Source organism: Bos javanicus, chromosome 11 (assembly GCF_032452875.1).
Source record: "Bos javanicus breed banteng chromosome 11, ARS-OSU_banteng_1.0, whole genome shotgun sequence".
In the NCBI taxonomy this organism is placed as follows: domain Eukaryota; kingdom Metazoa; phylum Chordata; class Mammalia; order Artiodactyla; family Bovidae; genus Bos; species Bos javanicus.
In genome coordinates, this window is record NC_083878.1 from 82,625,293 (window position 1) to 82,647,602 (window position 22,310).

At 37.7% G+C, this 22,310-nt stretch overlaps 1 protein-coding gene across 2 annotated transcripts in view; it reads left to right on the plus strand.

The window, feature by feature from the left end:
- The window catches only part of NBAS (NBAS subunit of NRZ tethering complex), a 335,203-nt gene that overhangs the window by 23,604 nt on the left and 289,289 nt on the right, over window positions 1-22,310 (plus strand). For both annotated transcript variants that reach the window (XM_061433269.1, XM_061433270.1), the window contains 3 exons: window positions 10,813-10,946; window positions 13,422-13,555; window positions 15,524-15,622. In XM_061433269.1, coding sequence (XP_061289253.1) covers window positions 10,813-10,946; window positions 13,422-13,555; window positions 15,524-15,622 — 367 coding nt within the window. The remainder of the gene's footprint in view (window positions 1-10,812; window positions 10,947-13,421; window positions 13,556-15,523; window positions 15,623-22,310) is intronic.

Consider the following 22,310-nt stretch of genomic DNA (forward strand, 5'->3'; position numbering starts at 1 on the left):
TTACAGTTTCAATTTCCATGCTTGTGATGGGTCTGTTAAGATTTTCTATTTCTTCCTGGTTCAGTTTTGGAAAGTTGTAGTTTTCTAAGAATTTGTCCATTTCTTCCACGTTGTCCATTTTATTGGCATATACTTGCTGATAGTAGTCTCTTATGATCCTTTGTATTTCTGTGTTGTCTGTTGTGATCTCTCCACTTTCATTTCGAATTTTATTGATTTGATTTTTCTCCCTTTGTTTCTTGATGAGTCTGGCTAATGGTTTGTCAATTTTATTTATCCTCTCAAAGAACCAGCTTTTGGTTTTGTTGATTTTTGCTATGGTCTCTTTTGTTTCTTTTGCATTTATTTCTGCTCTAATTTTTAAGATTTCTTTCCTTCTACTAACCCTGGGGTTCTTCATTTCTTCCTTTTCTAGTTGCTTTAGGTGTAGCGTTAGGTTATTTATTTGACTTTTTTCTTGTTTCTTGAGGTATGCCTCTATTGCTATGAACCTTCCCCTTAGCACTGCTTTTACAGTGTCCCACAGGTTTTGGGTTGTGTTTTCATTTTCATTCATTTCTATGCATGTTTTGATTTCTTTTTTGATTTCTTCTGTGATTTGTTGGTTATTCAGCAGCGTGTTGTTCAGCCTCCATATGTTGGAATTTTTAATAGTTTTTCTCCTGTAATTGAGATCTAATCTTACTGCATTGTGGTCAGAAAAGATGCTTGGAATGATTTCAATTTTTTTGAATTTACCAAGGCTAGATTTGTGGCCCAGGACGTGATCTATCCTGGAGAAGGTTCCATGTGCACTTGAGAAAAAGGTGAAATTCATTGTTTGGGATGAAATGTCCTATAGATATCAATTAGGTCTAACTGGTCTGTTGTATCATTTAATGTTTATGTTTCCTTGTTAATTTTCTGTTTAGTTGATCTATCCATAGGTGTGAGTCGGGTATTAAAGTCTCCCACTATTATTGTGTTATTGTTAATTTCCCCTTTCATACTTGTTAGCATTTGTCTTACATATTGTGGTGTTCCTATGTTGGGTGCATGTATATTTATAATTGTTATATCTTCTTCTTGGATTGATCCTTTAATCATTATGTAGTGTTTTTCTTTGTCTCTTTTCACAGCCTTTGTTTTAAAGTCTATTTTATCTGATATGAGTATTGCTACTCCTGCTTTCTTTCGGTCTCTATTTGCATGGAATATCTTTTTCCAGCCCTTCACTTTCAGTCTGTATGTGTCCCTTGTTTTGAGGTGGGTCTCTTGTAGACAACATATATAGGGGTCTTGTTTTTGTATTCATTCAGCCAATCTTTGTCTTTTGGTTGGGGCATTCAACCCATTTACGTTTAAGGTAATTATTGATAAGTATGATCCCTTTGCCATTTACTTTATTGTTTTGGGTTCAAGTTTATACACCCTTTTTGTGTTTCCTGTCTAGAGAAGATCCTTTAGCATTTGTTGGAGAGCTGGTTTGGTGGTGCTGAATTCTCTCAGCTTTTGCTTGTCTATAAAGCTTTTGATTTCTCCTTCATATTTGAATGAGATCCTTGCTGGGTACTGTAATCTGGGCTATAGTTTATTTTCTTTCATCACTTTAAGTATATCCTGCCTTTCCCTCCTGGCCTGAAGAGTTTCTGTTGAAAGATCAGCTGTTATCCTTATGGGAATCCCCTTGTGTGTTATTTGTTGTTTTTCCCTTGCTGCTTTTAATATTTGTTCTTTGTGTTTGATCTTTGTTAATTTGATTAATATGTGTCTTGGGGTGTTTCACCTTGGGTTTATCCTGTTTGGGACTCTCTGGGTTTCTTGGACTTGGGTGATTATTTCCTTCCCCGTTTCAGGGAAGTTTTCAACTATTATCTCCTCAAGTATTTTCTTATGGTCTTTCTTTTTGTCTTCTTCTTCTGGGACTCCTATGATTTGAATGTTGGGGCATTTAACATTGTCCCAGAGGTCTCTGAGATTGTCCTCATTTCTTTTAACTTGTTTTTCTTTTTTCCTCACTGATTAATTTATTTCTACCATTGTGTCTTCTAATTCACTAATCCTATCTTCTGTCTCCATTATTCTACTATTTGTTCCCTCCAGAGTGTTTTTGATCTCATTTATTGCATTATTCATTATATATTGTGTCTTATTTTTCTATTTGTCCTATCTCTTCTCTGTTCCTTTTAGCATTTGTTCTGGGATTTACAATGTACATTTAAAAATTAATTATACAGTGTGTATCTGTTCCCTCCTACTCCTTTGTACTGTTTTCTAACTTTTTAAATAAATGTTAAACCTACAGTATATTATTAATTTTTTGTCATGTAACTAAGGAATTAAACAAGGATGGATCTCTCATTTTTTCTTCTATTTTCCACCTCTATTATTTTTAACTTTTTCTTTTTGTGAAAGTTTCCATTTGGTAGTGTTTCTCTTCAACTTGAAGACCTTATTTAATATTTCTTGTAATGCAGGTCTGTTGATCTGAAACCATTTTTGATTTTTGCCTTCATTTTTGTAAAATATCTTCTCTGGATATAGAATTCCAGGTTGATTGTTTTTTTTCTTTCAGCTCTTTAAAGAGGTCATTGCATTGTTTTGATGAGACGTTAACAGCCGTTTCTATTACTGTTTTCCTGTAAGTAATGTCTCTCTTTTCCAGCTGCTTCTGAGATTTTCTCTTTATCACTGATTTTAGAAATTTGACTATCATTGTTCCAGGAAGGGGGACCTCTTCCAGGGCCCAAAACTGGGCTCTTGTCGAACACTCGGAAATGAATCGTCCGAGGAGACACATGTGCTGACAAAGCGAGAGATTTTATTGGGAAAGGGCGCCCAGGTGGAGAGCAGGAGGGTAAGGGAACCCAGGAGAACAGCTCTGTCACATGGCTTGCAGTCTCGGGTGTTTTGGTGATGGAATTAGTTTCCGGGTTGTTTTTAGCCAGTCATTCTGACTCAGACTCCTTCCTGGTGGTGCACGCCTTGTTCAGCCAAGATGGATGCCAGAGAGAAGGATTCTGGGACGTGGTTGGACATGTGGTGTCTCATTTTGACCTTTACCAAACTCTTTGGTTGGTGGAGGCTTATTAGTTCCATGTTCCTTACCAGGACCTCCTGTGGTAAAACAACTCCATGCAAATAGTTACTATGGTGTCTGGCCAGGGTGGGTGGTTTCAGTCAGTGTGCTTCCTCTAACAATATGACTTGACTTCATTTTTCTACTTTATCTTCCTGTAGGTCCATTAAGCCTCTAAGATCAGTGGATTTGTAGATTTCATCACATTTACAATTTTATGGATGTTATTTAAAATTCAAATAAAGTTTTCTAACTCAGTCTCTTTCCCCTCTTCTGGCACTTATAGATTGGTTGTGATTATTCCACTGGTTACTGATATTCTATTAATTTTTTCAGTTTTCCTCTCTCTTTTTTAATTTGTGTAGTTTATTTTGTGAAGTTTTCAAGGTATCAGTTTAAACTTTTTTTTTCCTCTACAGTGCTTAATGTGCTTTTAAGTCCATCCAATGAATTTTTCATTTCAGGTATTACCTTTTTCATTTCAGTAATTGAGCATTTTATAGTTTCCATCAGATTCTTTTTGATTCCCTATTTATTTGCTTTGTTTATACTTTTTTTTGTATCCCAAAATATGTTTTAATAGCTATTTTGAAGTCCTTGTCTGCTTATTCCTCGATAAGTATCATTTCTGGGTATATTTCTATTGACAGGTTTCTTTTTTTTTTCATGATATGGGTTATGCTTTCCTGCTTCACATACTTTGCAACTTTAGATTATATGCTCAACATTATGGGTGCTGTGTTATAGAGTGTCTGGTATTTGTTATCTTTTCTTAAGGGTATTGCATTTTGTTTTGGGAAGTTAATTTCTTTGTGGATTGGCTTAATTTTTTAAGACTTATCAGTGTTGTAGGATATGCTTTACAGTAGCTTTTATTTTAGGGTTAGATCAGTTCTACTTTAAGATGAGGCCTGTCCAGGATCTCTTAGAAATGCTCAAAGTGTTCAGTGAAGTCTCTCCACTGTGGCTGCTGCTGCTGCTGCTGCTGCTGCTAAGTCGCTTCAGTTGTGTCCGACTCTGCGAGACCCCATAGACGGCAGTGCACCAGGCTCCGCCATTCCTGGGGTTCCAGGCAAGAACACTGGAGTGGGTTGCCATTTCCTTCTCCATCCACTGTGGCTAGCTGGAACTTATTACCATTTCAGATCCTCCCTAAGATCTGCTAGTTGTTCTCCCTCTGATAACTCATCCTCTCCAACTGTGTACAAAGTTGTGTTTGGCCAGAAACCCAGGGATTCCTCTCTGCATACTTTCAGCGTTCCTTTTCTGCCTTACCCACTTTCGTCTGGAAGGTTGCCTTGCAGATTCTAGTCAGCTTGGTAGCTCCAAACTCTAACCTTCATCGAAGTTCAGTTAGACTTCCATGTCCTGTCTGAGGTCCCTCTTCATACACCTAGTGGAGAAAGTGCTTCCTGGCAGAGAGCGAGGGCGAGCCTGGGGCTCACCTCATCCGTTTCCCTTTCTCCCTGTCATCACATCTTGTTCTGCTTGTAATAAACCATCTGAAAATAGTTCTTTGCCATATTTTATTTTTATACTGGGAGGCCTAATCTGAAACTAGTTACTCTGGTTTTTTTTTTCCGTTTTAATTACAAAAGCAGTACATAATTGTAACAAATTCAAATAATGAAATCGAAAAGTAACAAGATTGTATTATCTTAATTTGCATTCTTCATAGAATGTGAACCCCATTTTATTTATCTATTTCCCTATTTGTGGAAATTTACATGGTGTACTGGGGCTTATTTTTTTCTTTCTCTTCTTATCTTTGTCCCCTTCCCCTTGTAACAATGCTGGAAAAGACATCCTGTTTGTCCCTGGGTATAGTATTCAAAGTGTAGCTACTGCCATGTTTCCTTCCTGAAAGTTATACTTTATACAACCAGGTCAAAGGTATGAGTGAAGCCATTCTTTTTCCACTATCAGCACCATGAGTGAAAATGAAGTCGCTCAGTCGTCTCTTGACTCTTTGCGACCCCATAGACTGTAGCCTACCAGACTTCTCAGTCCATGGGATTTTCCAGACAAGAGTACTGGAGTGGGTTGTCATTTCCTTCTCCAGGGGATCTTCCTGACCAAGGGATCTAACACAGGTCTCCTGCATTGTAGGCAGACGCTTTACCCTCTGAGCCACCAGGGAAGCCTGAGCTTGTTAAGAGTACCTGATAAAAAAGTCCTATCCAGGTTGGAGACAGTCCCTTAAATTATGTCTTTTTCCAGTCCTGGTTGCAGGTCATGAGACATCTGATCTTCATCCAAAGACAGATTACTGAGATAAGCTTCAGAAACAAACTTAGGGTGTTCTTTAAGAATTCAATTAAATTTTACATTAATATCACATAACAGCAAAGAACTATCCAAGAAATGAGTCTTACTACCTCCATTGGTAGACCTCCATTAACAAACTGGGATTTAACATTTATTAAAGCATCTTTTTCTCCCTAAAATTACCCTCATTTTAATCAGATATAACCAAATTAAGTGCTTACAAATCAAATAATTATAAATTAAACAATAAATTCCAGGTTCATGTGAACTAGGAAATATTCAGTAATAAATACCTGATATTAATGTTTGTTTGTTGACCTATCTAATATAGAGATGTCTTAGAGTAATTAACAGTAAGTATAATATTTTTACTGTACCTAGGTTTAATATAAGTTAAATATTATACCTGTTACGAGTTTGTCAACAAGGACATTACCTCGAGTGAAGAAACTTCTAAAAAAAATGTAAATGAGGTGAGCTTTTATATAAACTCTATTAAGAATAATTATTCTTTAGAAATATCTATCTAAAATAGTCTCTCCAGATTGGTGTAACTTAAATTTCTAAGGGTTGTGCCAAGTGTGCTAAGTGTTGGAAGTCTATTGAGTAGTTAGGTCATTTCCAAATAAAATAAGACTTTGAAACATTTACTACTAAACACTAATTTCCTTTTACAGAGAAACTAAAGAAATTTGGGACTATAAATGAAAAATGTTTGGTGCCATCCTAAAACGTTCTAAGAAAGTAAGGGTTTTAGAAATTATCACTGGTATTTATGCTCACCAATCTATAAAATGCTAATATAAAAGTTCTTGGTTGCTAAAGGAAAGTAGGAAGTGTGTTTTCAGTAAAAAAAAAAAAAAAAGTATGAAAAAATACTAAAAAGAGTTATGCATGATCAGGATTTTCTAAAATTGGATTACAAACAGACAAAAAAAAAAAAGGAAAGATCAGTTCTCCCAGCAGAAAAAAGAAAAACAGACAAAAAAAAAAAGGAAAGATCAGTTCTCCCAGCAGAAAAAAGAAAAACAGACAAAAAAAAAAAAAAAGGAAAGATCAGTTCTCCCAGCAGAAAAAAATAAAATTGGATTACAATTAGTTAGATAAATGGATTTTGTTAGAAATGACACAGCCATTAGAAAACTGGTTAGTCGACTAGGTCCAAGATGACAGAGCTGACTTTCACTAGACCTTGAGCCTTGGTATTTACACCTGTTGTGACATATCAGCAAGCAATGATACACGCATCAACATTGACTAAATCTGACCAAATGTTCTAAACCCTTTTAATTGATCTTTTCGATAAAACTTCCTAAATAGAATTCTTTTGAAGTTCTTTTGACCTCTAGCTAACTTTGGGGTGCTTCAGAAGACCCCTGAAACATCCCAAAGGGAGATATTAAACTGTGTTTATTTGATTGGTTAAATTACATGAAAAAGATTATCAAATGAGTAATAAATCCACTCATGTTATAATGTATGGTAAAATTACTAATACAGATATCCTAGAAATTATATGAAGTTCTTAATATTTTGATATGTCCTGGTATTCTAATGAAAAACCTGATGACTTCACAAAAGTTAACAAAGGACTGAATGAACCAGCAAATATGTTTATAACTTTATGGTTTCTATCTGAAAAATTACAGGTTTGAATCTTGTGTTTTCTGGGAGTAGGGAAAACCTTCCTCTCAAACTAATTATGAAAATAATTTGGTAAAATAATATGTTATAAACAAAACAATTATATTTTCTCTCTATCTGACTCCTCCAGAAATTTGAAACTCTTAGGTTTCCAGTAAGTTTATCACATGAGCTAGGAAGGTTATCTCATTAACTGGTTCAAATCAGTACTATAAGGTACCCATTTTCTAAAATATCATCAGGTTAGCAGGGGGGAAAAAAGCATCTCATTTCTAATTTGCATATCTTTATTTATTAAGTAAAACATGTTAAGTGGCTATTTTGTGTGTGTGTGTATATGTGAATAGTTAGATCATATCCTTTTGTCTATATTCCTCTTGGATTACTTGACTTTTCTTTATTGACTATGTCCTTATTTGACTATTCTCTTATTATTTCTATATTATAGTATGAATGTTATCCTTTGTCATTTGTTGCAGATATTTTTCCAAATCCATTTGCCTTTTACATTTGTTATGTCTTATTTTCACAGAGGTTTTTTTTTTTTTTTTTTTTTTGTGGGGGGGTGGTAGCCACTCTTGTCATTCTTTTTTTCCTTTATAGCTTCAAACTTTCTTATGCTTTAGAACTTCCTTGTTCTAGGACTGTATAGTTTTTCTCATATGTGCGAACATTTAGATAATTAACTCCTCTGCGTGTCTTCTAGTCCTGCTAGTTTGTTCTTGCTCACTGGTTCTTGATGTCAGAGTCAGAGAATGTTTGGGAGACCGTGTTCATTGAACCCTTGGTGATCGCCCCATGGTCACACCCAGCCGTTGGACAGCATCACTGAGAATAAAGCCCAGGGTTCCTTCTTTTCAGTTCTTCCCCTTTTCCATTTCTAATTTGGGTACGTGAGCACTGGACTGCAGTGTGCTTCTTCAGCCCCGGGGTGCTGTTGTGTACCAGCAGAGTATGAGGCGCTGGTGATAAAGTTATGAACAGAATGGACACAGCATCTAACGTTGTGGAATTAATAGTTTAATGCACAAGGCAGACGGTGAGAAGTAGACATATATACTGATTTGGGATAAGGGCTGTGAAAGACATGAAATCATCGGAATGGAGGAGAACAGTGGGGCCTTGAGGCTGCTGAGACAGGGCAGTTGGAGAACGCTGCCTGAGCAAGTGAGATTTACATGGCGATGTGAAAGATGGAAAGGAGCCTGGGACGGGTTCAGGGGAAGAGAGTTCCAGGCCAGGTGGATGGAAGCTCTGAGGTGGAGGCAAGCTCAGCAGCTGGTCCCGGATGAGAGCAGGTATAAACGGCTTCTCCAGGAATGGGGTAATTGTTACATTTTTGAATACTTTCAGAAAACTCCGTTGACACTGGCTTTGTAAAAATCTGTGCTGTTCATTCATCTCTAAAACCGTACAGAATGCTGGCAAAATCTGGTGATACCATCTTCATTTTCATATTGTTAGGTGAAATTTTATCTTGTAGTGAAAACCTATCTTTATTTGGGTGAGAACACATGCTGAGTTTTCTGGAGCGGCTGGTTATAACTGGAAGTGATAGTAAAAACAAATTCCCTTCAGATGGGGCTTATTTCAGACAGATACAGAATATTGTACGTAAATCTGTTTATCTTCCTATAAAAATGAAATAAGAGGAAAGGTCTGTTATCACAGGTAAAACAGAAATAATGGAAAAATGTTGCGGTGTTTGTTTAGCACATTAATATTTTTCAGACATTAAATTGTCCTCTTGCTCGTGTTCCTATAGCATCTGCGAGTATATGGGTCTTGGAGTCTTGTGTTGTTATCATTCTGTGTGTAAATTCACTTACAGGTTTCATAATTTTTTTTTAAAGCTATGTGAGGACAGAGAAGTGACTTTTTTTTCCAGTTTATTGTCATCTTAAAAATTGCTTTTCCAAAGTGTATGCAGTTCTTTGTTAGGCTTAAAATTCACTAGACCCTCCTGTATTCAAGGGCCTCTCTTGGATTTTTTAGTATGCTTTTCACCTTTTGAAAAATAGAATGAAGAAACTCAAGGAAGTCGTGTATATTTTTCCCATGAACAGAACATATTTTACGTATATTGTAGAGATAATAGGGAGGTTTCAATTCTATAATATTCCTCTTTTAGGTGGAAAAAAGACTTCAGTTATATAATTCATGTTTAATTGTTTGTTAGTCCCTAAGGAATGGTAAACCCTTACCATTATTATAGATTTTTCTTGGGCTTTGCTCATTAGTGAAACATCTTGTTCCAGGTCCTGGGATGGCACTGTCGAGTAAGACCTTGTCTCAGAGACTTGTGGGGAAAACACTCATGGAAGCACATCGTCTGATGCGATAAATGCTGAGGGACTTTTGTGGAGCATATTTGGGGGCACAGTTTTGATAAGTGTCAAAGAAGGAAGAGGTGACAGTTTGTTACCACAGATGGTTGTCACCAACAAGAAGCCTTTGAATAGCATTGGAGATGAACCTTCTAGGGAGAAACAGCAGTGTGTGTGAAGGTTACAGACTGGAGCCGCATGGTTTGTGTGCCGGTGGTTGTGCTGCTGGTGAGCTCCAAGGTGGATGATGGAGGAAGGGGTGGGAGGTGAACGGGAAAGCCCGGAGGGGACCTTTGGTGAAGGGCTGTTCACATCTGTGAGGGAGTTTGGACTTGATTTTGTTGGAAATGGACAAGCACCAGGGATTTTAAAGGAGCAGAAGGATGGGCTCTGTTCACCTTTCTTTTTGACAAAGATAACTTGGGATACAGTTGAGGAAAGGTTAGAAGGGAAGAGCCTGAAGTTGGGGAGACCTGTTAGGAGGCTGTTACGAGAGTCTAAGCCAGAGATGATGAGCCTGAATTGGGATATTAGCAGAGGAAGAGAGAAAAGGTGAAACATTTCAGAAGCACTTCCGAGGCAGTAATCCTCAGGCTAAATCCAGGCTCTGGCTGAGGGACTGTGAGCTGTAATGAAGCCAACACTGTTGGGGGAGCGGCAAGCTGAGATTCTGGCCTTTGTTTGTATCCTGACTCCTGGCGTCACCTGGAGTCTCCTAATTATTTGGAGTTTTCGTTGGTCAAGGCAAGGCACTGGTCCTTCCTGCTTCTTCAGTTCTGGGATTCTATGGGGAAATGGAAGCAAAGGAAACAGCAGAAACCTCAAACCAACTAATGCAGTTCAGAGCTGCACTGCCCCTTTTTCTTTTGCAGCTGGTAGCCTTTCTATTATTGTACTGAAAAATTTGAAACAGAAGAAAAAATCAGGTGTTGGATTAGTAAGGTGTTGATTCTCCAAGTTTTATAATTGTGTGATGGAGAACAAACAGTTCTTGATTTCCTTGCCTAATATGTATTTTTTCTCTTTCTAATACTGTGTTGATATAATTTCCCTTTGTTTTTCTTCAGCATCTGTATTTGAAATAACGTATTTAAAAGATAAAATATGTATCTAAAAGATTGGCAGTTGAAATTTTCTTTTATTTTTGCTTTTGGAGGAACTTAGCTCCCTGGATTGGAATCATTTTTTGCCCATATTCTATGCTCTTGATTTCTCTTAATTTCATAAGTATTTTGAGGGATATCATTCGTGGGCCTTTACCTGATGAGGACACGCTCAGCATTCAGTAGACCACTGGGTCAGTAGACTTCATTCTCAAGTAAGTGGGGCAAAGCTTGTCATGGTTTACTTTTGCCCCTCTTCCTTGAAGTGGCTTTTTGGGAGCTGTTCTTTTCTCCTGAATGGTTGTGTTAGAGACCTTTAGGAAATGATGTCATACTTGAATATTCTTCTTGCTGCAGAAACTGTATGTTAACTATCTTTATAATGTTAAAAGCACTTCCTTTTTCATTCTAGTTCCGAAAGACCCAAAACCACAGTGGAGGCGTGTGGCTTGGAGTTACGACTGCACCCTGCTGGCCTATGCTGAAAGCATGGGAACTGTGAGGGTGTTTGATCTCATGGGAAGTGAGCTCTTTGTTATTACTCCGGTATGTACATACGCAAAAAACTGCCTTTTATGTATAGGTACTTGAATGAATGAGTGAATGTGATGAAAGAGGAAATATAAATCAGGATAATAAGCTGTGGAGTTAAGATCTTAGATCTAGTTAGAGAGCTGTTCATGAAATATGTCTTCTTTGAAATGCACTATGCAGACATCAGTTCAGTTCAGTTGCTCACTTGTGTCTGATTCTTTGTAACCCCATGGATTGCAGTATGCCAGGCTTCCCTGTCCATCACCTACTCCCGGAGCTTACTCAAACTAATCTACCATTATTACAAGATGGTAGTAAGTAAGTACTAAATTTGAGGTGTTCAGTTCAGTCGTTCAGTCGTGTCCGACTCTTTGAGACCCCATGAATCGCAGCACGCCAGGCCTCCCTGTCCATCACCAGCTCCCGGAGTTCACTCAAACTCATGTCCATCGAGTCAGTGATGCCATCCATCCATCTCATCCTCTGTCGTCCCCTTCTCCTGCCCCCAATCCCTCCCAGCATCAGAGTCTTTTCCAGTGAGTCAACTCTTCGCACGAGGTGGCCAAAGTATTGGAGTTTCAGCTTTAGCATCAGTCCTTCCAATGAACACCCAGGACTGATCTCCTTTAGAATGGATTGGTTGTAGAAAGTGGTAATAAAGTTCCAGTGAAGGAAAGAAGTCAATGGGCCGTTGGAACAGAACCAGCCTGAGAGGAGTTAGAATTTGTTACCATAAAAAGGTAGAAATTGAGATGGAGGGTGAAGAAAAAAAAATTAATGGTGGTAGTAACTTACATTTGTGTAGTGCTTTGTGTTTCATTAAGGACTGATGTATATTCATGTGTAATTTTCACAACACCCTTTGAGTAGACTGGGTGCATAGTATCCTCATTTTACGGTTTAGAGAGCTTAAACTGTGAGGAAGTAAAATGACTTTTCCCCTGGTAATCCAGTTAATTAGTGTCTCTTTTAGGAATTCAGTGCTTTCTTTTTTTTTTTTTAACTTTGTATCCTCCTTCCTCAAGTGAACAGGATACAGGGGCAGGAAGATCGGTGGTCCTAATTCTGGCTGCATTTTAGAATCACCTGTGAAGCTTTATAAAGAATGGAAAATGAAACAAAACAAATTATTGGATTTCCCAGGCTACACCTAGAGAAAGTCTGACTTAATTGATCTGAGTGGGACCTGAAGGATAATGTTTCAGGTCTTTCAACTGATTCTAGTGAGCAGCTGGGAGTGAGAACCAAGGATATAGAAAATGGTTTTTGTTAAAAAATGAGTGGAAACAGTTGAAAAAGTACACTGTACTCATGTTATAGAAGTTCTGGGGAACCAAGCAAAGAAGGTTGAATTATTATTTTCTAGAGTAGCACTGTTTGTGCTAAGTCACTTCAGTTGTGTCTGACTCTTTGTGACCCTATGGACTGTAGCCTGTCAGACTCTTCTGTCCATATGATTCTCTAGGCAAGAATACTGGAATGGTTTGCCATGCCCTCCTCCAGGGGATCTTCCCGACCCAGAGATTGAACCCACGTCTCTTACATCTCCTGCATTGACATCGGGTTCTTTACCACGAGTGCCACCTGGGAAGCCCTAACACTGTTCAATAGAAATTTAATCTGAGCTGTAAATGTGATCACATGTAATGTAAAATTTTTTAGTAACATTAAGTTCAACAGGTGAAATTAATTTTATTTAACATATCCAAAATGATTGCATGTTGAAATGACTGTAAAAATTATCAGTGGAATATTTCACATTATTTCTTTGGTACTAAGTCTTTGAAATTTGGTGTGTCTTTTTATGTTTTTAGCTTGTCTCTCTTTGTATCTTTCAGATGTTCCATAGCCACATGTGGCTACACTGTTGATATTTTATTGAGTGGTTTTAGACAGTGAGGGTCCACTCAGGGTGGTGAATGTGATTCCTGAGGTGCACAAGCCTCCAGATCTTTAGCAAATATAGCCTGATATTTAGCTGATGGAAAAAGGCTGGCATTGAGTGACTGTTTTAAGAGTCCTTCCCTTTAAATTGCTGATTAGACAAATGGAAATAACTGGAGACTGCTTTCTTCTTCTGTCTTTCTTTTTAATGTAACACTGGTTACGACTGGCAGTGGAAATTAACATTTGAGAGCTTATATCTGAATTCCGTATCTTAGAATTCTTTGAGGCTGAATGATAGGATTAGTTGTTTTTTTTTTTTTAATTTGTCTCCCCTTATTTTTCAATGGAAATATAGTCAAAACAGAAATTCAGTTACTAAGTGAACATCTCACCCAAAGAGGATGCTGTGGTTGGGAGGGCTGGTCTAGACTTGGATGTGTAGTTCTGGGCACTTTGGCTTAGGTGATTCTTCATATACAATCAGTTCTGGGGCTATCTTAAGGTATGCCTTGCAAGGCCAGTGTCTTGAATAGCCTTCCTTTATACATGTGGTAACCTATGTCTAGTATTTTTTAGTGACTTAATTTCTCTCTTCCATAGGCATCTAGTTTAGCAGGCGATTTGAGCTATGCCATTGCTGGGCTGATATTTTTAGAATATAAAGCAAGTGCACAATGGTCTGCAGAACTCTTGGTCATCAATTACCGAGGAGAACTTAGAAGCTACCTTGTAAGGTAAAAATACACTTTATTTGAGATGCCCTGTTTGAAATAATGTTTACTTCCTTGCTTTAGTGTTAGATTTTGGTGCTTTTTTTTTTTCTTTCAGCATTTTATTATGAAAAATTGCAAATATAAAAGAAAGGTTGATTTACTATATAGCACAGGGAGCCTGTAGTCAGTGTCTTGTAACAACCTATGATGGAAAATAATCTGAAAAATAATATATGTGTATTACTGAACTACCTCACTGTGTACCTGAAACATTGTAAGTCAACTATACTTCAATAAAATATGTATGTTAAGGAAAAAAGGGGAGATAAATTCATTCACACTTAAGAGAAATGCTTTGTTAAATAAACCTGTATATAATTTTAAAAAGGTTGAAAGAATTTTGTAGTAAGCTCTCATATACCTCCACTTACATTCTGCTTAGCATTTTGCTGTACCTACTGTGTCATATTTCTATCTAGTTCTCTGGCCATTAATCAGTCCTATTTTTAATGTATTTCAGAGTCAGTACTTATTATTTTAGTATAGTGATATTGAAGTTGCTCAGTCCGTGTCTGACTCTTTGTGAACGCGTAGACAGTAGCCTACCAGGCTTCTCCGTCCGTGGGATTTTCCAGGCAAGAATACTGGAGTGGGTTGCCATGCATATTTTAGTATGCATATGATTAATTAAAGTTCAGAATGTACTTAACGGTTTTCTTTCGATTGAGAAAATTTGCATGCAACGAAATGCGCAGATCTGAACTGTACCAGCCAGTGAATTACGACAAATGCATACACTTGTGCAATTCAAAGCCCTGTCCAGATACAGACACTACCATCAAGCAAGAAAGTTCCCTCATGCCTCTTCTTTTTGTCCGTACCCACCCTCAGAGGAACTGCTATTTATAATTTTTCTTCATCATAGATTAGTTTTGCCTGTCCTAGTGATTTACATTAACAGACTCTTAGAGTATGTACTCTTTTTGTTTAGGTCTCTTTCATTCAGCGTATCTTGAGACTCGTCCTTATTTGTATACGCATCAGTAGTTTATTCTTTTTATGGCTGCTTAGTACTTCATTGTATGACTATCTAGTCTTAGTTAGGGTTGTTATAACAAAATACCATAACTGGGTGGCTTAGCAATAACAGAAATCTATTTCTGACAGTTCTGGAGGCTGGAAGTCTGAGATCAGGGTTCCAGCCTGGTCAGGTTCTGGTGAGAGCTCTTTGTTGGGTGCAGACTGCCCACTTCTCCTTATATCCACACATGATAGAGAGATAGCTAGTTAGCTCTCTAACCTCTTCTTATAAAGACACTAAACCCATTTTGACCTAATAGTTCCCAAAGATCCCATCTCCAGATATCATCACATTGATATTAGGGTCTTAAATGAATTTGAGGGGATACAAGCTTTCAATCTGTGGGCAGCTAGTTAGCTCTCTAACCTCTTCTTATAAAGACACTAAACCCATTTTGACCTAATAGTTCCCAAAGATCCCATCTCCAGATATCATCACATTGATATTAGGGTCTTAAATGAATTTGAGGGGATACAAGCTTTCAATCTGTGGGGATCACAAATCCTCAGTCCATAGCACTCTTGATCTGTTTATCCCTTCTTCTATTGATGGAGCTCTCAGTTTCCAGTTTTATAAATAAAACAGCTGTGACCACTCTTGTGTAAGTCTTTATGGATAAATGCTTTCATTTCTCTTGGGCTAGTATCTTTGAGTGGAATTCCTGAGTCATAGGGTGGATATAGTTTGTTTTTTGTAAGAAATTGCCAGACTTTTTTCAGAGTGGGTATAGCATTCATAGTCCTACTAATAATTTTTCAAAGTTCTGGTGGTTTTACATCCTCAGCAATATTTAAGGATATAAATTTGGTGGTGTCTGTCTTTATAATTATAGACATTTTAATGGGTATTTAGTGGCATTTCATTGTGGTTTAATGGTATTTATTTCTTACTTACCTTCATGAATTTAGTGTTGGAACACATCAGAGCTATCAGGAGAGCCACTGTTTCAGCTTCAGCAGTCATTATCCTCATGGAATCAACACAGCTATTTACCATCCCGGGCACAGGTAGGCAGCCATTTGCTCTCATATTTAGTGGAGTATTAAAGTGCATGTAGAAGCCTTGGCGCAGTTTCAGAGGGAAGAAATTGTCCGTTCTGATTTTTATTTTGGCTTCATTTCCTCCTCTTGTGTATAGTTGCCTTAATGTCTGTGGTATTGTTGTAGTCCCCTTCTGAACATTCATGCTCATCTGTCTGGCACGCTGAGCTTCTTGGAGCCAGACTGGGCATTGGGAATATTCACTGAGGAATGTCTTTTCTCTTTGTTCTCTGAGTCTGTTCATATTTGTAAAATGAAGATAATACAGAACACGTTGCATTGTTGAGGCAGTTCAAAAGCAGTGCACATGAAATGCCTTGGCATAGAAGGACCTCAGTAGCTGTTCTTCCCTTCTTCTGTCCTTCTTTGCAAGTTGGGGCTGCACTGATTATTGCATAGTCAATTTCTGCCACTCCAGGCACAACTCCGAGATACTGTGGACTCAGTTCCAGACCTCTGCAATAAAAGGGATATTGTTGCAATAAAGGGAGTCATACACATTTTTGATTTCTTAGTGCCTATAAAAGTACATTTACATTATATTGTAATTTTAAGTGTGCAATAGCATTATGTTTAAAAAATGTGCATACCTTAATAGAAAAGTGCAAAACAGTTGACAGTAGTGACATCAAAGATCACTGATCTCAGATCATCATAATAAATGTATTAATAATGAAAAAGTTTGAAATATTGAGAGAATCACCAAAATGTGACACAGAGACATGCAGTAATTGCTGTTGGAAAACTGACACTTTAGACTTGCTCTTTGTGAGGCCGCCACAGAATTTCAGTTTGTAAAACAAAAAAGCAGTATATGTGAAGTGCAGTAAAGCAAAACAGAGTGAAACAAAGTTGGCCTGTGTGTTTGATTCTTCTTGTGTGCCACTTATCCATGTATTTGCCAGCTACGCAGAGGGTTACCTAAAACTTTTGACATTTTCTGCTTCCCATGATTTCTCCCTTTGACTTTGTTATTTGTGAATGAAATTTACATATATTTTATAAATTAGTCAAGCTAACTTTTTGGTTCTCTAAAATGGAGGAATAAATATCAAATTGAGCCAGGCAAACCTTGCTTGAGTTCTGAATTTTGAGACTTACCCTCTTGGCAAGTACTTAAACTCTGATCCTCAAGTGTACTTAAGTATTTTAATTGAAAATGTATGAAAGTTTTCTTTCTGTTCAATCATAGGTCTGTCCTTCTGTTGGTTCAGAATGTTATGATTATGAAGTTTTTATACTAAAGTTTTTATACACACACACACCTGTACAGCTCCAATGATTTCCTGATTATACTTTCTTGATCCTGTCCCCTCCAGTCTCCTGTTGATAACCACTGTCCTAAGTTTTGCTTACATCTCTTGCTTTCTTTATAGTTTTACCACTTATTCATATTTAGTTATGAGTGTATTTGTTGCTGTTGTTCACTTGCTAAGTAGTGTCTGACTCTTTACAATCCCCTGGACTGCAGCGTGCCAGGCTTCTCTGTCCTTCAGTATCTCCCGGAGTTTGCTCAGATTTGTTTCCATTGAGTTGATGATGCCATTCAACCATCTCATCCTCTGTCACCGCCTTTTCCTCTTGCCCCGCCTCAATCTTTCCCAGCATCAGGGTCTTTTCCAGTGGGTTGGCTCTTGGCATTAGGTGGCCAAAGTTATTGGAGCTTCAGCATCAGTCATTCCAATGAATATTCAGGGTTGATTTCTTTTAGGATTGACTGGTTTGATCTCCTTAGTGTCCAAGGGACTCTCAAGAGTCTTCTCCATCACCACAGATTGAAAGCATCAATTCTTGGACACTTAGTCTCCTTTATGGTCCAACTCTCACATTGTACGTGACTACTGGAAAAAGCAAAGCTTTGACTATATGGACCTTTGTCAGCAAAGTGATGTCTGCTTTTTACTATGATGTCTAGGTTTGTCATATGAATATGTAAGTGGAGTCACATAGAACAGGGGTCCCCTACCCCAGGGGTGCAGATGGATCACACATCAGGAGGTCAGCAGCAGTCCTGCGAGCTGAACTTCATCTGTCACTCTGCCATAGCTCTCATTACCCCCTCAATCATCCCCCCAACTCTGGCTTTTGCTTTGTTTATTTCATGATGACTCCTGATTGTCTCTCTGTTGTTTTTTTTTTTCAGGAAGGTAAGTGAGGTTCTCTTGGGATCATAGGTTTGAAATGATCATACACTCAATAGTTATCACATGATAATAACTTGTCATAAGTGAGACTATATTCATTATTTCTTAAGGCTTTCACTTTGTGGCATAGGATGTAAGTAAGTAAAGGTATTTCTGGAGGAGTGGTCTCGAAATGAAAGTTTTGGAAAGGTGAATTATGAAACCACTGAAGGAGAGCCTCTTCTTGGTTTTGCAGTCATATACAATTTGTGACAGCAGTCAACTTGGAGATGGATGGCTGCATTAAAGTTTCTGAATGAGAATTGTTATAAAGCAAGGAATATGTGTAAATGTCTTGTTGTGCATGACAAAAATATTGCTAGTTGTTTATATTTTCCATTATGTGATCTTTTTTTAAATGAAAGAACCTGAAATATTCATCACATTTTTTATTTATTTTTGGTTATTTTAGTAATGTGAGCCTGTGGTATTTTTCATCCACAAGGATTCTGTAAATGTGAAATAAATCAGCCAGACTGGAGTTAGGATAAATTGGTAATATACAAACTCAAGGTTTTATGCTGAGAGCACTATTGAAGGAGAGATAGTGAGGTGTAAGTTGGGTAATATGAAAGAAAAATTAGTTGAGAAGCTTTGGGATAAGCTCTGAGGATTTGCTGATTTTGACTGTTTTCTTTCTTGTCTTCTAACTCACAGCCTAAGAATGCATTTTATCCTGTCCAGACTATCTCGTATTCCAGTTTTGCTCCTCTCCTACACTTACCCTGACACTTCCTCTGTTTTCTGTTCTCAGTGTTGCCTTTGTGTGTTAGATTTGGCTTCTATTGTACCCGGATTCCAGCTAGGAGGAATTTCGTACCTCTGCATTTTTAGAAGGGACTACCTTAAACTTTAGTACAAGTGGGTTGTGCACTTGGTGGTGATTAGGTTGTGGTGCCTGCCCTGTAGGAGTGTACAGTCTATTTTAGGAGTCACACATTCACAAATAAGGGCACCCACATAATATGAATAAGTTACAATACAGTAGTCTGCCCTATCCACAGGGTGTATGTCCCAAGACCATCAGGGGATGCCTGAAACTTCAAATAGTACTGAACCCTGCATATAGTGTTTTTTTTTTTTTTCTCCCACATACATATATACCTGTGGTAAAGTTTAACTTATAAATAAGGCACAGTAAGAGAATATTTGAACTGCCAGCATCATTACTCTTGTGTTTTGGGGCCATTATTAAGTAAAATGAGGCTTACATGAATACAAGTATTGCAGTACCTCACCATCCATCTCTGATAACCTGGATGGCTACTGAGTGCCTGAAGGGTGGGGTGCACTGGCCAATGGCATGTCATCTCTTGGGGCAGGATGGGGCAGGATGGAGCAGGATGGCACTGGAAGGCCCAGGATTTCGTTATACTACTCAGAGTGGCGTGCAGTTTAAAACTTGTGAACTGTTTATTTCTGGAATGTTCCATTTCATGTTTTTGGACTGCAGTTGACTCTGGGTAACTGAAGTTGCAAAAGGTGAAACTGTGGGTAGGTGGGACTCCTGTTTATATTTTTAAATGATAGCTTCTGCTTTCAACAGCTTTTCTTTTGTTGTTGTTTTGAGGTTTTGATCCTAATTTTATTGTAAATTTCTACAAGCAAAATCTGACTTATTCAACTTTGAGCCTCCAACAGTTCTTTGATAACTGCTCAAAGATAATTAGTGTTGGAAGCTAACTTTTTCTAGGTCCTGAATTATATCTCAACAAACACAAAAGGTGGAAAACAAGCCTCTTTTCTTGGTCCTTTGTGAGAAGCCACTCATTCTCGGAATCCTTGATGATGCTTTGGTATTTTAAGTGTATAGTTCAGTGATTTTTAATAAATACGTAGGGTTGTGCAAGCTCTACACCAGTCAGTTCTAGAATATTTCCAGTGCTCCTAAAGATCTCTCATGCCCGTGAGTTTCATGGAATGTAAATCACAACCTCAATAAAACTGTAATAAAGAGTGAATTAGAAAGAAAAAAGATCCTTTAAGCAGGTTTTCATTTGAACACTTTCTTTTTAAGTTTTAAAATTACTTTTAATTCACATATAGTAAAAAGGGTGTATGTTTTTTAAAAAAATTATTGAAGTATAGTTGATTGACAGTATTTTATTTCTTCTTTACTATAAAGTGATTCAGTTGCACACATATATATTCCTTTGCATATTCTTTTCCATTCTGATTGCTCACAGGATATGGAATATAGTTTCCTGTGCTGTACAGGGGGACCTTGTTGTTTATCAGTCTCCTATATAATAGTTAAGCTCTACTGATCCCAAACTCCCATTCCTTCTGTCCCTTCCCATCCTCCTCCCCCTTGGCAACTGCAAGTCTGTTCTCTTATGTCTGTGAGTCTGTTTTTATAGATACATTGATTTGTATTGTATTGTAGATTCCACATGTAAGTTATATCATATGATATTTGTCTTTTTCTTTCTGACTTTAATCTCTGGGTCCATCCATGTTGCTGCAGATGGCATGCATATGTTTTGATGACTGAGTAATACATCAGTTGTGTGTGTATGTGTGTGTGTGTGTATACACACCGCATCTTCTTATCCATTCATCTGTTGATGGACATTTAGGTTGTTCCCATATCTAGCCAAGTGATACTCTTGGCTATTATAAACAGCGCTACTATGAATACAATGATGCATGTATCTTTTTGTGTGTGTTTCAGGTATACACGTGCTCCCCATCCTGAACATTCCCAGCGTACCAGCCCCAAGCATCCAGCATCGTGCACTGAACCTGGACTGGCATCTCGTTTCATACATGACATTTCACATGTTTCAATGCCATTCTCCCAAATCTTCCCACCCTCTCCCCCTCCCACAGAGTCGGTAAGACTGTTCTATACATCAGTGTCTCTTTGCTGTCTCGTATACAGGGTTATCGTTACCATCTTTCTAAATTCCATATATATGCGTTAGTATACTGTATTTATGTTTTCCTTCTGGCTTACTTCACTCTGTATAATAGGCTCCAGTTTCATCCACCTCATTAGAACTGATTCAAATGTATTCTTTTTAATGGCTGAGTAATACTCCATTGTGTATATGTACCACAGTTTCTTATCCATTCATCTGCTGATGGACATCTAGGTTGCTTCCATGTCCTGGCTATTATAAACAGTGCTGCGATGAACATTGGGGTACACGTGTCTCTTTCCTTCTGGTTTCCTCAGTGTGTATGCCCAGCAGTGGGATTGCTGGATCATAAGGCAGTTCTATTTCCAGTTTTTTAAGGAATCTCCACACTGTTCAAGCTACCAACAGTATTCTTCACAGAGTTAGAACAAATAATTTCACAATTTGTATGGAAATACAAAAACCTCGAATAGCCAAAGCGATCTTGAGAAAGAAAATGGAACTGGAGGAATCAACCTACCTGACTTCAGGCTCTACTACAAAGCCACAGTTATCAAGACAGTATGGTACTGGCACAAAGACAGAAATATAGATCAATGGAACAAAATAGAAAGCCCAGAGATAAATCCACGCACATATGGACACCTTATCTTTGACAAAGGCAAGAATATACAGTGGATTAAAGACAATCTCTTTAACAAGTGGTGCTGGGAAATCTGGTCAACCACTTGTAAAAGAATGAAACTAGAACACTTTCTAACACCATATACAAAAATAAACTCAAAATGGATTAAAGATCTCAACGTAAGACCAGAAACTATAAAACTCCTAGAGGAGAACATAGGCAAACACTCTCCGACATACATCACAGCAGGATCTCATGACCCACCTCCCAGAATATTGGAAATAAAAGCAAAAATAAACAAATGGGACCTAATTAAACTTAAAAGCTTCTGCACATCAAAGGAAACTATTAGCAAGGTGAAAAGACAGCCTTCAGAATGGGAGAAAATAATAGCAAATGAAGCAACTGACAAACAACTAATCTCAAAATATACAAGCAACTCCTCCAGCTCAACTCAGAAAATAAATGACCCAATCAAAAATGGGCCAAAGATCTAAATAGACATTTCTCCAAAGAAGACATACAGATGGCTAACAAACACATGAAAAGATGCTCAACATCACTCATTATCAGAGAAATGCAAATCAAAACCACTATGAGGTACCATTTCACACCAGTCAGAATGGCTGCAATCCAAAAGTCTACAAATAATAAATGCTGGAGAGGGTGTGGAGAAAAGGGAACCCTCTTACACTGTTGGTGGGAATGCAAACTAGTACAGCCACTATGGAGAACAGTGTGGAGATTCCTTTTTGAAGTATAGTTTCGTCTGGGTATATGCCCAGGAGTCGGACTGTGGGATCATAGGGCTACTCGAGTTTTCTGAGGAATCTCTATACTGTTTTCCCTAGTGGTTGAGCCAATTTACATTGCCACCAACTGAACACTTTTGTCTTTATGTTAAGAAAGATACCCAGGTTTATGTTAAGAAAGATACCTATGTTTCATATAGTCTATAGGGAAAAACCATGATTGATTAATAA